Raw genomic sequence first — 16,100 nt, forward strand, 5'->3', positions numbered from 1 at the left:
GTTTAAACTATTAATTTCAATTGATTCAATAGATATTCTGTAAGTTTAAGAAGGCAGCTCACCACCAACTTCTCAAGGATAATTAGGGATGTGGACAATAATTGCTGGCCTAGCCTGCAACGCTCACATCCTATAAACAAGTAAAACAAATAGATACTCCTAAACCTCCAGTGTGCTAATACTCTGGATATTATTTCACTTACTTTTCTACTTAAACCACTCATACTAAATGATAGTTTCAGTTATTTTCTTACCTTGCTCCATGACGAGTGCGCTCACTCCATTCTGCTGCTGTGTCCAAAACGTCCTTCAGTGACATATCCTCACCTCCGGTGTCTCCAAACAACTAATCACCTACCTGTTGTCCATGGACTTCACTTACTGATTTTTTTTGTTGTTGTTGATTTGATCTCGGAGCGCATTCTTGCTGAATAGCACAGGTTTGCGGTTTCTTGCTCCCACTGGTAATCCGTTGCCACTTTTACCTGTTGGTCTCTGCCGCTGATTTATGTCACACTCACTGTCACTCCTGCTGAATCTACACCATCGCTTTTGCCCTGGTCTCTGGAGCTGTTTTCCCTCAGGCTCTCTCTCTCTGTCTCCTGCTGACTGGCCACTTTTATCCGTAGTTACCCAGTACTGTTCTCCTTCATAAAACAAGATTGACTCTTCCTACTAACATGTGATTCACTCAGTGGTTTATTACACTTTCTCTTAAACAAGAGGCTGTTTAGCACAGGGCTAAATCGCTGGCTTTGAAAGCAGACCAAGGTAGGCCAGCAGCACGGTTCAATTCCCGTAACAGCCTCCCCGAACAGGTGCCGGAATGTGGCGACTAGGGGCTTTTCACAGTAACTTCATTGAAGCCTACTTGTGACAATAAGTGATTTTCATTTCATTTTTCATTCAATATCGATTTCAACATTTTCCTGATGACTGATATTAGGCTAACTGGCCTATCCAGTTTTCTCTCTTCCCCTTTTTTTGGATAATCATGCTACATTTTCTACCTTTCAATCCACTGGGACTATTCCAGAATATAGGCATCTTTCACTCTCATCAGACCCCAGGTGAACCACTATTTCTGATATCTTTGTTGTGTCTTCTAGTCTTAAGACACACCTACAAATTACGAGTAGGCCACACAGCCCTTGAGCCTGCTCCACCAGAAGATCATGGCTGATCTGATTGTAACCTCAACTCCACATCCCTGACAACTCCCCGATAACCTTTCATCCCCTTGTTAATTAAGAATCTATCTAACTCTGCCTTAGAAATATTGAAAGACTGCTTCCACTGCCTTTTGATGAAGGGAGTTACAAAGACTCAACCACCGTCAGAGTGAAAATGGGCTGGATTCTCAGTTTCAGCGGCTAAGTGCCGGCTGTAATGAAGAATTCACAGGCGTTTTACGACGCCAAAATCGGCGGTGAACCCTCATCAATTCCGGGAGGGGCTTGCAGCGGCACCAGGTGAAACCCCCGGCTCTCGCGCCGATAAAGGCAGGAGGATGGCCGCTTCCCTGGCCGCGCATGGCGACGACGGGCAGCGATCGTGCCGTACAACATAGTGCCGGCCTTGCACGGACCCGACCCACCATCCGTGACCCTACAGGCCACCCGCGGCCACCCCTTAGCCAACCCCCAGCCCTCGCGGAAGCTCCTCAGGCCATCAGCACGGATCCCGGCCAGGTTCCCGACCGCTCAGACCACACGTCAACAACACGGTCGAGAACGCGCCCCATTGGGAGCAGAGCATCATGGGAGGGCCTGCTGATGGTATGCCAATGCCGATGCAACTGCGTACGCCGCGTGACGCGATGATGCCATTTTGGAGGGGGCGGAGGCTTGCAAACTGGCGTCAAACTGTGCTGGCCCCGATTTGGGCGTCGGAGTAGATTCTCCGCCCAATCCCGGATTACGATATCGCTGTTGGGCAACGGAAAATCCCACCCCATATTTCTCCTCATCTCGGTCTTAAATGGGCGACCCATTAACTTTAAACAATGCCCCTAGTTCCAGATGCTCCACAAGAGGAAATATCCACTCCACATCCACACTGCCGATACCTCTCAGGATTTTAGTGGTTTTGATCAAGTTGCCTCTTACTGTTTCATACTCTAATGGACATAAACTTAACCTTTCCTCATAAAACAACCTGCCTGTATTGGTATTTGTCCAATAAATGTAAATTTCACCAGAATCCCAGAGGCCCATAGGCTGCTCTTTCATTTGAGAGCTGAGTGGTTGTGATTTTTACCTGAGGGTCACCACATCTCACGCGAGAGGCAAGGTTAAAAGAAGATGGGGCCTTCATGAGTAACTTCAGCCGGCACAGGAATTGAACTCATGCTGTTTGCATTACTCCACATCACGAAAACGCCATCCAGCCAACTGAGCCTGGTTAGCTCAACTGGCTAGGTGGCAGGTTCATAATGTCGAGCATCAAGATTAGATTGCATTCAGGGAAACTCTTTGATTTCTCCAGAGTGTGTGCCTCCACCAAAGTCACAGAAGCAACAATCAGAGAGCTTGTGTGTGAAGATGACTGTGCCCAGATGCCCCAACAAGATATCCAGACTGTGCCAAACAAATTCTTTTTTTTCTTTATTAAATTTAGAGTATCCAATTATTTATTTCCAATTAAGGGGCAATTTAGCATGTCCAATCCAACCACCCTGCACATCTTTGGGTTGTGGAGGCGAAACCCACGCAAACACGGGGAGAATGTGAAAATTCAACACGGTCAGTGATCCAGAGCCAGGATCGAACCTGGGACCTCAGCGCCGTGAGGCCGCAGTGTTTATTACTGCGCCACCGTGCTGCCCATTTGCCAAACATATTCTTGACTACCGCCAAAAACTTTGCTCCTCAAATCAGTAACTCCAAGAAAAATCACCAGGCACTTGCTATGAACCATTAATGGCACCAGTGTCTAGATTGTAGGAAACTTCTAATACCGGCAACTCAAGATTGGGCATCCGTGAGGTGTACTCAGCCAAAATCTGTAATCCCATGGCCCGCATATCCCCCACTCCACCATTACCACCAAGACAGGGATTAACCATGATTCAAAGAGGAATGCAGGAGGCCATGCCAGGAGTAACATCAGGCATATCTAAAAATGAGATGTCAACCTGGTGAAGCTACAACACAGGACTATTTGTGCGCCAAGCACCATGAACAGCAAATGATAAACAGAGCTAAGTGAACCCACAACCAACAGATCAGATCTAAGCTCTGCAGTACTGCCTCATCCAGCCGTGAATGGTGTTGGACAATTAAACAACTCGCCGGAGGAGGAGGCTTCACAAATATCCCCATCCTCAATGATGGAGGAGTCCAGCACATCAGTGCAAAAGATAAGGCTGAAGCATTCGCAACAATCTTCAGCCAGAAGTACCGAGTGGATGATCCATCTTGGCCACCTCCTGATGTCCTCAGCATCACAGATGTCAGTTTTCAGCCAATTCAAAATGGCTGAAGGCACTGGAGACTGCAAAGGGTATGGGCCCTGACAATATTTCGGCAACAATAGTGAAGACTTGTGCGCCAGAACTTGCCGGGCTCCTAGGCAAACTGTTACAGTATAGCTACAACATTGGCATCTACCCAGGAATCTGGCAAAGAATGACTTGGACACGAGAAACGGCAAATTCAACCCGGCCAATTACCAACCCATCAGTCTACCGTTGATCATCTGTAAAGTCATGGAAGGGGTCACCAACAGCACAATCAAGCGGCATTTACCCAGCAATAACCTGTCACGGACGCTCAGTTTAGGTTTTGCCAGGGTCGCTCAGCTCCTGACCTCATTACAGCCTTGGTTCAAACATGGACAAAAGAAATGAACCACAGAGGTGAGGTGAGAGTGAGTGCCCTTAACATCAAGGCAGCACTTGCCTGAGTAGGGCATCAGCTATTCCAAGCCAAACTGGAGTCAATGGGAATCAGGGGGAAAACCCTCCACTGGTTGGAGTCATACCTGGCACAAATAAAGATAGTTGACGCTGTTGGAGGTCAATCATCCCAGCTCCAGGACATCACTGCTGGAAATCCTCAGGCCCAACTATCTTCAGCTGCTTCATCAATGACCTTCCGTCCATTATAAGGTCAGAAGTGGGGATGTTCACTGATCTTCAGCACCTTTCACGACTCCTCGGATAATGAAGCACAACCTGGACAATATCCAGGCTTGGGCTAACAAGTGGCAAGTTACATTTGCGCCACACAAGTTCATGGCAATGACAAGAGAGGATCTAACTATCGCCCTTTGACATTCGACATTACCATCACTGAATGCCCCACCATCAACATCCTGGGGTGGTACCATCGACCGGAAAGTGAAATGGATGAGCCATATAAATACAGTGGCTACAAGAACAGGTCAAAGGCTAGGAATCTTGCGGTGAGTAACTCACCTCCTGACATCCCAAAGCCTGTCCACCATCTACAAGGCACAAGCCAGGGGTGTAATGGGATACTATCCACATGCCTGTTGAATGCAGCTCCAACAACACTAAAGAAGCTGAATACCATCCAAGACAAAGCAGCCCACTTGATTGTTAACTTTTCTACAACTTTTGCGATGCTCCGCTCCCTCGAAAACGGTGTACTTGAAGGGCGGGATTCTCCGGTCGCCGACACCGAAATCGCATTTGGCAATCAACCGGAAAATCCCTGTTTGCCCTGAAATCGGGGGCAGCGCCACTTTTGCGATGCTCCACCCCCTCGAAAAAGGCGAGAACGCCGCACTCCATATGGATGGCCTCAGGACGTCATCTGAGGCCCTCTCCCGATGCTCCGCCCCCGATGGGCCAAGTTCCCGATGGGGTGGAACACTTATCCTTTTTTTGTGAGCCCGGCGTGGCAGCTGCGGACTGAGTCCAGCTCCGCCACAGTCAGGGGGGGAGGGGAGCTGTTCCGCAGGCAGGGGGTGCTTTGGCGGGGGCTGGGGCACTGATGGAGGGTGGCCCAGGTGTGCTTCTAGCCCCCCACCAGACGGAGGATTGGTGCATCCTTTGCGCCCTTTTTTCTGGCGTAAACACCACTGTTCCCACACCGGCGTTAGCACTTAGTCTTCAAATCGGAGAATTCAGCCCAACATCTTTCATCGTGCTGGATTCACCAACATGGAGACCATCCACGGTGTTTCCAGAACCGCTGGTGTTATTCCTGCGCAGGGTGTTTCTTCTCCACGCCGGCCATCACGGAGCCTTACACAGGCCAGCACGGAGGGAAAGAGTGCCCTCATGGCACACGCCTGCCTGCAGATCGGTGGGCCCCGATCGTGGGCCAGGGCACTGTGGGGGCCCCCCCAGGGCCGAATCCTCCCGCGACCCCCCGACGACTCCGCAGGCCACCCCCAGAGCCAGGTCCCGCTGGTACGGACCTGGTCTAATCCACGCCGGCGGGACTGGCCGCAAACGGGCAGCCGTTTGGCCCATCGGGGCCCGGAGAATCGCCGGGGGCCACTGCCAACGACCGGCGCGGTGCGATCCCCGCCCCCGCCAAAAAACCGGCGCCGGTATATTTGGCAGCCAGCGTCAGAGCAACGGGGCGGGATTCACGCCGTCTCCGGCGATTCTCCGACCCGGCAGGGGGTCGGAGAATCCCGCTGTTGCACGATCAATTGCACAAAGACTAAAGTTGGGTACGACTGTGGCTTTATTACAGTCAGGTGCTGAGGCGTTCAAAGGGGCGGGAAGCTGTCACCAGGCGCGCACGGTCCGGCCGGTAGAAGTGCGGCTTGCACTCCGCACGGACCTGACAGTCCCTGGTGACTGTCCTTACTTCCTCGACGGAGTAGGGCAGATTGCGAGCTTTGACCAGATGGTACAATCGAGTGACCCCCCGGGTGACAAAGGCTGTCGTGTAGGGCCCGGAGTTGGTCTATTTGTGCGCTGGCACATGTACCTCGGGAGAGGGCGTCTGGGGGCTCGTTGATTTACCGGGGTGATACAGAATCTCGTAATTATAGGTGGCGAGCTCGACTCTCCAGCGCAAGATTTTATCATTTTTGATCTTGCCCCGCTAGTTATTGAACATGAAGGCTACCGACCGTTGGTCTTAAGGAGAGTGAATCTCTTACCGGTCAGGTAATGCCTCCAATGCCGCACAGCTTCAACGATAGCTTGGGCCTCCTTTTCGACGGATGAGTGTCGAATTTCCAAGGTATGAAGGGTGCGGGAAAAGAATGCCACGTGTCTGCCTGCCTGGTTTAGAGTGGCGGCAAGGGTGACGTCTGAAGCGTCGCCTTCTACTTGGAAAGGCAGTGACTTGTCCACTGCGCACATCCCGGCCTTGGCGATGTCTGCTCTGATGTGTTCGAAAGCATGTTGTCCCTCGGCCGCAAGGGGGAATTGGGTGGATTGAATGAGTGGGCGGGCCTTGTCAGCATAGTTTGGGACCCACTGAGCGTAGTAGGAAAAGAACCCCAGGCATCGTTTGAGGGCCTTGGGGCAGTGGGGGAGGGGAGGTTCCATGAGCGGGCGCATGTGGTTGGGGTCGGGCCCGAGAAGTCTATTTTGGATTATATAGCCGAGAATGTCTAACCGGGTCGTGCTGAACACACACTTCTCTTTATTGTAGGTCAGGTTGAGAAGAGTGGCAGTGTGGAGGAATTTATCGAGGTTGGCATCGTGGTCCTGCTGGTCATGGCCGCAGATGGTGACATTATCTAAGTACGGAAAGGTGGCCCGCAAACCGTACTGGTCGACCATTAGGTCCATCTCTCTTTTGAAGACCGAGACCCCATTTGTGACTCCGAAAGGGACCCTAAGGAAATGGTAGAGGGAACCTTCCGCCTCGAAGGCAGTGTATGGCCGGTCCGACTTCCGGATGGGGAGCTGGTGGTAGGCAGATTTCAGGTTAATTGTTGAGAAGACCCAGTACTGCGCAATCTGATTGACCATATCAGATATGCATGGGAGGGGGTACATGTCGAGCTGCGTGTACCGATTGATGGTCTGGCTGTAGTCCACGACCATCCTGTGTTTCTCCTCAGTTTTAACCACTACCACTTGGGCTCGCCAGGGGCTTTTGCTGACCTCGATAATACCCTCCTTAAGCAGCCGCTGGACTTCGAACCTATGAAGGTTTTGTCCTGGGTGCTGTACCGTCTGTCCCTAGTGGCAACGGGCTTGCAATCCGCAGTTAGATTAGCAAAAAGGGAGGGGGATCGACCTTGAGGGTCGCGAGGCCGCAAACGGTAAGGAGGGGGTAAGCGCCTGCCGAATTTGAGGGTGAGGCTCTGGAGGTTGCACTGGAAGTCCAGGCCCAACAGGAGTGCAGCGCAGAGATTAGGAAAGACATAGAGGCGGAAGTTACTAAATTCTACACCCTGGACCGTGAGGGTGAATGTACAAAAACCTCGGATCGGCACGGAGTGGGATCCAGAGGCTAGGGAGATCCTTTGATTGGCAGGGTGGACCGCGAGGGAGCAGTGCCTTACCGTATCTGGGTGAACGAAGCTTTCGGTTCTCCCGGAGTCCAGCAGGCACGAGGTCGCGTGGCCGTTGATTTTAACCGTCGTCGACGCGCGGACGAGATTGGTCCAGCATCATCGAAGTGAGCTGCGGGTAGCCAGCAGATGCTTCGGGTGGCGAGCGTGTGCGGTTCCGATGTCGGGATGTCCGGAAACACTGTGGGGGACAAGATGGCGGCGCACATGGTGCGCACATTGCGGGGTCGGGACAAGATGGCGGCGCCCATGGGGCGCACGCCGTGCGGCGCAGGTGTATTGGGAAGGCAGGGCCCCGGCTGAGGAGGTCGGCGGCGGGGTCCAGGAGGGGTAGGAAGGAGTAGAAGGGTGGGCCGCGCGGCGGTAGCTGTACGGTTGTATGTTACGGGATGCAACCGTCATGGAGAGTGCCAAGGTTTTTGTCTCCACCAGTTCGAGCGTGGCCCCTTCCAGTAATCGTTCTCGGATGCAGTCCAATGCAATCCCCGTCACGAAGGCATTGCACATGAGGAGATTTGCGTGTTCGACGGCCGTAACGGCCTGACAATCACAATCCCGGACGAGTGGAATTAGGGCTCGCCAGAAGTCTTCGATGGACTCACCAGGTAGTTGCGAGCGGGTGGCTATACATGCCTGGCGAAGAGCGTGTTCGCCTTCTGCGTGTGTGTTCCTTAAAGACTTCCATTGCTTTTGTGTAATTCGTGGCGTCTTGGATCAACAGGAACACGCTGGAGCTCAGTCTGGAGTACAGGACGTTTATCTTCCGAGCCTCCGTTGGCTGGGGGTCCGCAGCCTTGATGTAGGCCTCAAAACATGCTCGCCAGTGAGTAAAGTCTTTTCTGGCGTCGGGCGAGTGCGGATCCAGCTGCAGGCGATCGGGTTTAATTCTGATATCCATTCTGTGGAAAATCTGACTGTAATAAATTGATGCACGATCAATTGTACAAAGACTAAAGTTGGGTACAACTGTCGCTTTATTACAGTCAGATGTGTGGCCTCCTGCTGCAGCTGGCGAAATGGCAGGGCACTGGAAGTCATGCATATTTATACAGTTCTCCGTGGGCGGAGCCAGCCAGCAGGAGCTACCGGCGAACCTGTAGTTCAGGTCCCACCTCACATCTCCTATTACAGTGGTTCACCACACCCGCCCTTCATCTCAGACCATACAAGCCATGTCTAATGCTATAGGAAGAATTAATCTCTCTCTTAAAGTGTGGGGCATTTCTCTTTAGCTACTTGGTAAGCTACGATGCAAGAGGCTAATTGTGCTTTGTCATTCACTGTTACATTTCTGCTAAGGACTTCAGCTGATGATTTAATTTCTCGCTGCACCCTTTGAAAAAAAAATCAAGAGGTTTGTCCTTGAACCAGCCATGCTTAATCTTCAAATGCCCTTAAAATTTTGAAAGCTTTAAACTCTCATTTGCCAGTACTTCCTCCGTAAAGCCCATGTGGGCTTTGCATCCTGATTTGCATTGGCACAATTAACAAAACCATACCTCATGAAATCATCATTAAATTGCTTTGTTCCCGATTTTCTTAGTAGTCTGTTCACCAAAGGCCGTGGAGCTCTGTATACAGCTCACACCAGCACTGCTTTGTCCTGCCATGGTCTCTCCTGGGCAGCTCACTCCAGCAGATTCAGTTGTGAGATCCTGACGTGTTTGTGTCTCTGGCCCTCTCTTCCTTATAACAAAACCATCCACTTTCAGTTCTTCACAGTTCTGTTGCCTTGCTTGCTCGCAGCTAGAAAATGGAGGAATCTTTTCTCCATGATTTTGTGCCAAAAGCATGGACTGACGTGCCGGGTGCGTAACCTGCTTCTCTGCCCCTGCTTCTGGTGGGAAGATTGCATCGTTCGCATTTAAAAGCCGGTGGCGGCTGGCATTCATAATTTAAAAGCCGGTTGTGGCCATTGGACGCTTCTCCCACTACGGGAATGCCGTGACTGATTGCTTCTCGACCCTCCCGACAACCCACCCACGACTCATCCACGGGTCATGACCTGCAGTTTGAAAAACCCTGACTTAAACCACTCAAGTCTTCCTTCCAGACCTTCCCTTTTGTTCTCTTCTCCCATCCACCATTTTCCTACCTCTGTGTTTGCCTATCATTTGTTACATCTATACTTTATGCCAGTTCTGACAAAAGAGCGACCTGAAATGTTAACTTTGTTCCTGTCTCCACAGAAGCGGCTGAGTGTTTCCAACACTTATCCTCAGCGGCCATCTTTGGGGACCCCCTGATTTATGAGCATTTTACACTTGCCAAACAAAATGGTATAGCTCACCACTCACATTATGAAGGAAACAGGAGCCAAACTCACTCAAGTGTGGTTTGCTTGACCTGTAAGTCCACTCCAGACAATTAAGCAATTTCTTATGTGTTTTGTAAATTTCCACGATGTTTGAAAAGAGCGTAACCATTCGGGCATGAGGAAACAAGTCCTTTGTTTTCTGACACTGTTTGTAGTAACCCTAGTGGGGAGGGAGAAACAAAAGAAACAATTGTTTAATTGAGATTCCAGGCAGCAGGAACACTTATTGCATGAACGGTAGTAACGGTGCTAAAATTTAATAACTTCACTTTTTCTGTGGTGAAATTGGTCCCTCTATTTCCCGTGGCACATTGTAAATGTGGATATGAGCTTTGTGTCTCTTTCCAACCAATAATTGAAATACAAAAATAAAACTAGATAGTGCATGTCCAAAATGTGATCACACGCAGTCGGTGGTGCAGATTAGAAAGCTACCCATTCAAATCGCACTTCAATTGGTTTAAGACCATAAGACATAGGAGCAGAATTAGGCCACTCAGCCCATCGGGTCTGCTCCACCATTCAATCATGGCTGATATTTTTCTCATCCCCATTCTCCTGCCTTCTCCCCATAAACCCTGATCCCGTTATTAATCAAGAACCTATTTATCTCTGTCTTAAAGACACTCAGTGATTTGGCCTCCACAGCCTTCTGTGGCAAAGAGTTCCACAGATTCACCACCCTCTGGCTGAAGAAATTCCTCCTCATCTCTGTTTTAAAGGATTGTCCCTTTAGTCGGAGATTGTGCCCTCTGGTTCTAGGTTTACCGACCAGTGGAAACATCCTCTCCTCGTCCACACCCTCTCCTCGTCCACACTATCCAGGCCTCGCAGTATGCTGTAAGTTTCAATAAGATCCCCCTCTCATCCTTCTAAACTCCAACGAGTACAGACCCAGATTCCTCAACTGTTCCTCAGACGACAAGATCTTCATTCCAGGGATCATTCTTGTGAACCTCCTCTGGATCCTTTCCAAGGCCAGCACATCCTTCCTCAGGTACGGGGCCCAAAACTGCTCACAATACTCCAAATGGGGTCTGACCAGAGCCTTATACAGCCTCAGAGGTACATCTCTGCTCTTGTATTCTAGCCCCCTCGACATGAATGCTGACATTGCATTTGCCTTCCGAACTGTCGACTGAACCTGCACGTTAACTTTAAGAGAATCGTGAACAAGGACTCCCAAGTCCCTTTGTGTTTCTTATTTCCTAAGCATTTCCCCATTTAGAAAATAATCTATGATCCATTCCTCCTTCCAAAATGCATAACCTCACACTTTTCCACATTGTATTTCATTGCCCTCCCTCCTAGCCTGTCCAGGTTCTTCTGCAGCCCCCTTGCTTCGTCAATACTACCTGTCCCTCTACATATCTTTGTCTCATCTGCAAACTTAGCAACAGTGCCTTCAGTTCCTTCTTCCAGATCATTAATGTATATTGTGAAAAGTTGTTGTCCCAGCACCGACCCCTGATGCACACTAATAGTCACCGGCTGCCATCCTGAAAAAGACCCCTTTATCCCCACTCTCTGCCTTCTGCCAGTCAGCTAATCCTCTATCCATGCCAGGATCTTACCCTTAACACCATGGGCTCTTAACTTATTTAACAGTCTCCTATGTGGCACCTTGTCAAAGGTCTTCTGGAAATCTAAATAAATCACGTCCACTGGTTCTCCTTTGTCTAACTTCCTTGTTATCTCCTCAAGGATTCTAACAGATTGGTCAGACATGACCTCCCCTTTACAAAGCCATGCTAACTGAGTCCTATTTTATCATCCACTTCCAAGTACTCCACGATCTCATCTTTAATAATGGACTCTAAAATCTTACCAATGACCAAAGTCAGGCTAACCGGCCTATAATTTCTCTCGCTCCCTTCTTAAACAGCATTGTTACTTTAGCCATTTTCCAATCCTCTGGGACCCTCCCTGCCTCCAGTGATTCCTGAAAGATCACCACCAGTGCCTCCACAATGTCCTCACCTATCTCCTTTAGAACTTTGGGGCATAGTCCATCCGGTCCAGGTGATTTATCCGCCTTCAGACCTTTGTTTCCCTAGAACCTTCTCGTTTGTGACGGCCACTACACTCACCTCTGCCCCATGATTCTCCTGGAGCTCTGGCATCCCACTGGTGAAGACTGATGCAAAGTAACTATTCAGTTCTTCTACCATTTCTTTGTTTCCTATTATTACTTCTCCAGCCTCATTTTCCAGTGTCCAATGTCTATTTTTGCCTCTCTCTTACCTTTTATATATTGAAAAAACATTTTTCTATCTTCTTTTATATTATTAGCGAGCTTACACTCAGAGTTCATCTTCTCCCCCCTTATTGCCTTTTTAGCTGTCCTCTGCTCGCTTTTAAAGGCTTCCCAGTCCTCTGGCTTTCCCACTAATCCTTGCCACTTGTATGCTTTTTCTTTCGCTTTGGATGCCATGGATGCCTCGTCCTCCTCTGAGCATGTTTCCTCCTCCTTGGGATGAATTTCTGTTGTGCCTCTAATAACCCCAAAAAACGCCTACCATTGCTGTTCCACTGTCTTCTCTGCCAGGCTCCCCTTCCAATCTGTGGTGTTGGGTGCTCTGATGCACAGATGAACCAACACAGTTGTATTTGGTACAACTCTATTTTATTTCAACTGCTATAAACAATTCGGTCTGGATACTCTGCACGTGGTGTCTCCCTGAGTGTGTAGTGTAACAGGTCCTGTCCTTGTCCTGGTCTCCAACTCTACTGACCACCAGGTGTCGTGTTTGTCCTTTTATACTGTCCCTGTCCTTGTCTGTGATTGGTTGTGGTGTTGTGTGTTCTGATTTGTCTGTTGGTGTGTCTATCATGATGTGTGTGTTTGAATATCATGACATCCCCCCTTTTTACAAAGATATGTGCCTACTTGGTTATAAATATAATCGTGTCGTGTGTGCATCTAAGAGTGTGTGTGTGTGTTATTTACAGCATGTGCATACGACGTAACTATATACATGGGGCGATGTCGGGTGCGTCATGCTAACGAGGTTGTACCATAACAAAACATGAATGCAAAAAAACTTTGAATAGTGGTCCGGTCAAACGATATCTGAAACGATAAAACAACAACAGGTTACCATACAGTAGTGTTTAACGTTTAAACGTATGAAAAGTGTTATAAGTCCAGTCTAATAGGTGTGCGACAAATTTGGGTTGACCGCCTCAAGAGTGGGTCAAGAACCACCGGCTGATGTGCAAGCCTGGCCACGGGTGGCGATGGAAGGGGCATGATCCGTGGCAGCTCCACGAAGTCATCCTTGGGAACCAGTGGAGGATCCGGCATGTGTGCACGGTTCAGTTGCGAGCGTGGAAGGCGGCGCAAGGCTCGTCGATTGCGCCTACGCACCAATCCACCCGCCATGCATACCAGGAACGAGGTAGAGTCTTTTTTCTTTTTATGTTTGTGGTGGTGCTGTTGGATGGCATCTTGTAGCTGATGGGTCGTTGACATTGAAGAGGTACCATCACTAATATCATGCAAGGCGATGAATGTGCCAGATGTTGAAGTTGGCTGAGACTGTGCATGCTGGTTCTGGCCACATGCTGTGCTGGAAGGGTGATTCTGCTGAGAAGCGTCGAAGCATGTCGCCTTGGAGAGAGAATTGCTGCTCGCATCAACGTCTGGTGATGGTGTGAAACTAGAACCTTGCATCAGATAGGAACTAAGGCATCCAGTCTGTAGTGCAGATTGCGCTGGCGGTAGTCCTCCTTCGGTCTTGATTTCATTAGTGGGCAATCCGTAGTGCTGGCCTGTTTGAGAATATGCTGCATAGACTGCCGGCTGCTGCAGTCTTGAATACTGGGTCTGTCCAGCATGAGCTGTCATTGGCCGCACTGTCGGTGTGGACCAAATGTGTGGACATAACTGTGGTGTAAATTGGTGTATCCGTCTTGGACTGTCGGTGCTGGTTGTTATTGCTGACCCGGTGTGATTGTCACGTGATCCATTCCCTGTCGCTGTGGCATCCGCTGTCACCCTGAGCGTGCCACCACCGAGGCCGCGACACTGCCCATCTGGAGCAAAGTCTGGCGTACGTGAATCAGAGTCGGCGCCTGGCCGCTCCCCCCCCATCTGGAGTCCGGTCCGTCTTCCGCCGATGCTCCCCGTCCGGAGTCCCAGCAGGCTCACTGGAGACAGCTGAGATTTCATGAAGCTGCACTTGTGGAGTCAGGACATGCAGGAGTGCATTGATTAGTGGAGAGGTTTGAGCAATTGAGGGTGGAAGTGGTGCGGTGTCACCGCAGTTGTCAGTGGTCCCACCGTGATTGTCGAGTGCCTCCATACGCACTAGGCGAGGTCCGTCACTTTGTACCCCCTGCATGGGAAGTGGGACGCCGCCGTCACTCGTCTCACACCCCGTGGATGGATCCTCACTGGCAGCTTGCTGTTCACTAGGGTTGGGTAAATTGTCAGAGTTTTCATCTGGTGGTGCAAACCATGGCGGTGGACTGTCATTGTCTTGCCGTTGTCCTTCATTTGGGCTTTTCTTCTTTGGAATTTTAAATCTTCCCCCAGACATTGCAGAACCTTGTTTATTACCCTCAAGGTCTCCCATATGTATGGCCTCGAATGTTGGATCCAATGTTTCTTTCGACATTGTACTATGTTCCAAAGAACATTCCGCTTCAGTTTTCTTTTCAGTGACTTCATATGTATCTTTGTTTACTGTACATGCCTTCATAGTCTCTGGGTCTGATTTTGCTGGGACTGGCATAGTCACAGTCTCTCTTTTACTGTTCTCAATTGCCCACATTATACTCCCCAGACATAACTGCTTAATCTCTGGGGTTAGTGTGGCACAATGGATAATCGGTTTGACCTTATCTGCATCTTCACCATCAGTGGAAAGCACACTTGGTTCACTTGAAACTGCTGCGGGTTTTAAGTTCTTTATCTGTCTACTCGATGTCGGTGTCCTCAGGATTCTTGCTCCAATGTTCTGCTCATTTATCCGTGGAGTGTGTATAGATTCAATGCAGTTAATGTTCCCCTCAAGGTTTGAAGAGTCATTACTGACTAACTGCTGGTCTCCTAAGTTGGGACTTTGCGGTGTTGTGTTGAAGGGAGACATTTGTCCCTGCTGTAGGTATGATTCAGGTTGTGTTATTTCCATTACCTGAGGATCAATGTCTTGTCCATTTTTTCGATCCGTACTAAAACACTGGCAATTCTCAGTCTGCTCCTTGCAAGTTAAACATACAAGTAATTTCTTTAGCAAATCCTCAGCATCCTTCTGTGACCGTGCAGCATTATTAATCTCTGTTCGGCTATAATGATCCTGAAGGTCAGCGCATAAACCTTTTTCCTTCGGGCTTGGAAGAGGCGATTCCTTTGGCTTGTCTTCAGTTGGGCTTGAACAGTCATCAGCGCTGTGCCCCTCATTGTAGCATGAGAGACCATCATGTTCATGCTGCTGTGTAGTGGAGCATGGCAGGCTGTTATAGCCTTCTTGCATCGTCTGCCGCTGATTGGTCAGGAGAGGTTGCTAGACCCTCATGGTCTAGTTCCTGCAAGGACTGCGCTCTGGAGTCTTGTGTTGCTTCTATCGTGGAGGCTGTCCACGAGCTCTCTGTGGATGCTTGTGACCGCTCTGTGGGCTTGCACCGCTCCCTGTCTCCTAATTTCAGGCTGCAGCATCATCCTGCACTGATGAGTTGGGACGTCATATCTGCTGGGTTGAAGATCTTCAAATCCGAAAAATGAATCCGCACCTGCGTCGGATTCAATGTGAGGGTCTGTGGTGGTATGTATTAGGGGTCATGTGGGACTGTGAAGCCGTGATGCTATTGGCTGACAGATCCCGGGTCCTGGTTGGCTGTTGACTCCTGGCTCCGCCCTGAAGGCGGAGTATAAGAACCCAAGCTTCTCCCCGCCGCTTCATTCTGTTGCTGAACTGCTGGGGACAAGTCTCGCTTAATAAAGCCTCAATCGACTTCATCACTTCTCATCTCTCTCGTAAGTCATTGTGCGCTACAATTTATTAAGCGAGCTTAAAGGACTATGGAGCTCCGGATCGCCCCGGAATGCCTGCGGATCAGCCCCCACGCAGCGAACTCGGCAGTAGTATTTAAACACTGGCAAGCATGTTTTGAAGGCTACCTCCGAACGGCCCCCGGCCAGATCACAGAAGACCAGAAAATGCAGGTCCTGCATTCGAGGGTAAGCCCGGAAATTTACCCTCTCATAGAAGACGCAGAGGATTTCCCGACGGCGCTCGCAGCACTGAAGAGCATCTACGTTCGCCCCGTGAACCAGGTCTACGCGCGCTACCAACTCGCAACGAGACGGCAAAGTCCC

At 49.8% G+C, this 16,100-nt stretch overlaps 1 protein-coding gene across 2 annotated transcripts in view; it reads right to left on the bottom strand.

The window, feature by feature from the left end:
• LOC140389351 (rho guanine nucleotide exchange factor 4-like) overlaps nt 1–16,100 on the bottom strand; it is a 99,450-nt gene that overhangs the window by 38,563 nt on the left and 44,787 nt on the right. The window contains exon 4 of one of the 2 annotated variants that reach the window (XM_072473514.1): nt 9,759–9,938. The exons of the other annotated variant lie outside the window; for it this stretch is intronic. Coding sequence (XP_072329615.1) covers nt 9,759–9,938 — 180 coding nt within the window. The remainder of the gene's footprint in view (nt 1–9,758; nt 9,939–16,100) is intronic. 2 annotated transcript variants of the gene reach the window in all.

The sequence above is a fragment of the Scyliorhinus torazame genome, chromosome 14 (assembly GCF_047496885.1).
Source record: "Scyliorhinus torazame isolate Kashiwa2021f chromosome 14, sScyTor2.1, whole genome shotgun sequence".
In the NCBI taxonomy this organism is placed as follows: domain Eukaryota; kingdom Metazoa; phylum Chordata; class Chondrichthyes; order Carcharhiniformes; family Scyliorhinidae; genus Scyliorhinus; species Scyliorhinus torazame.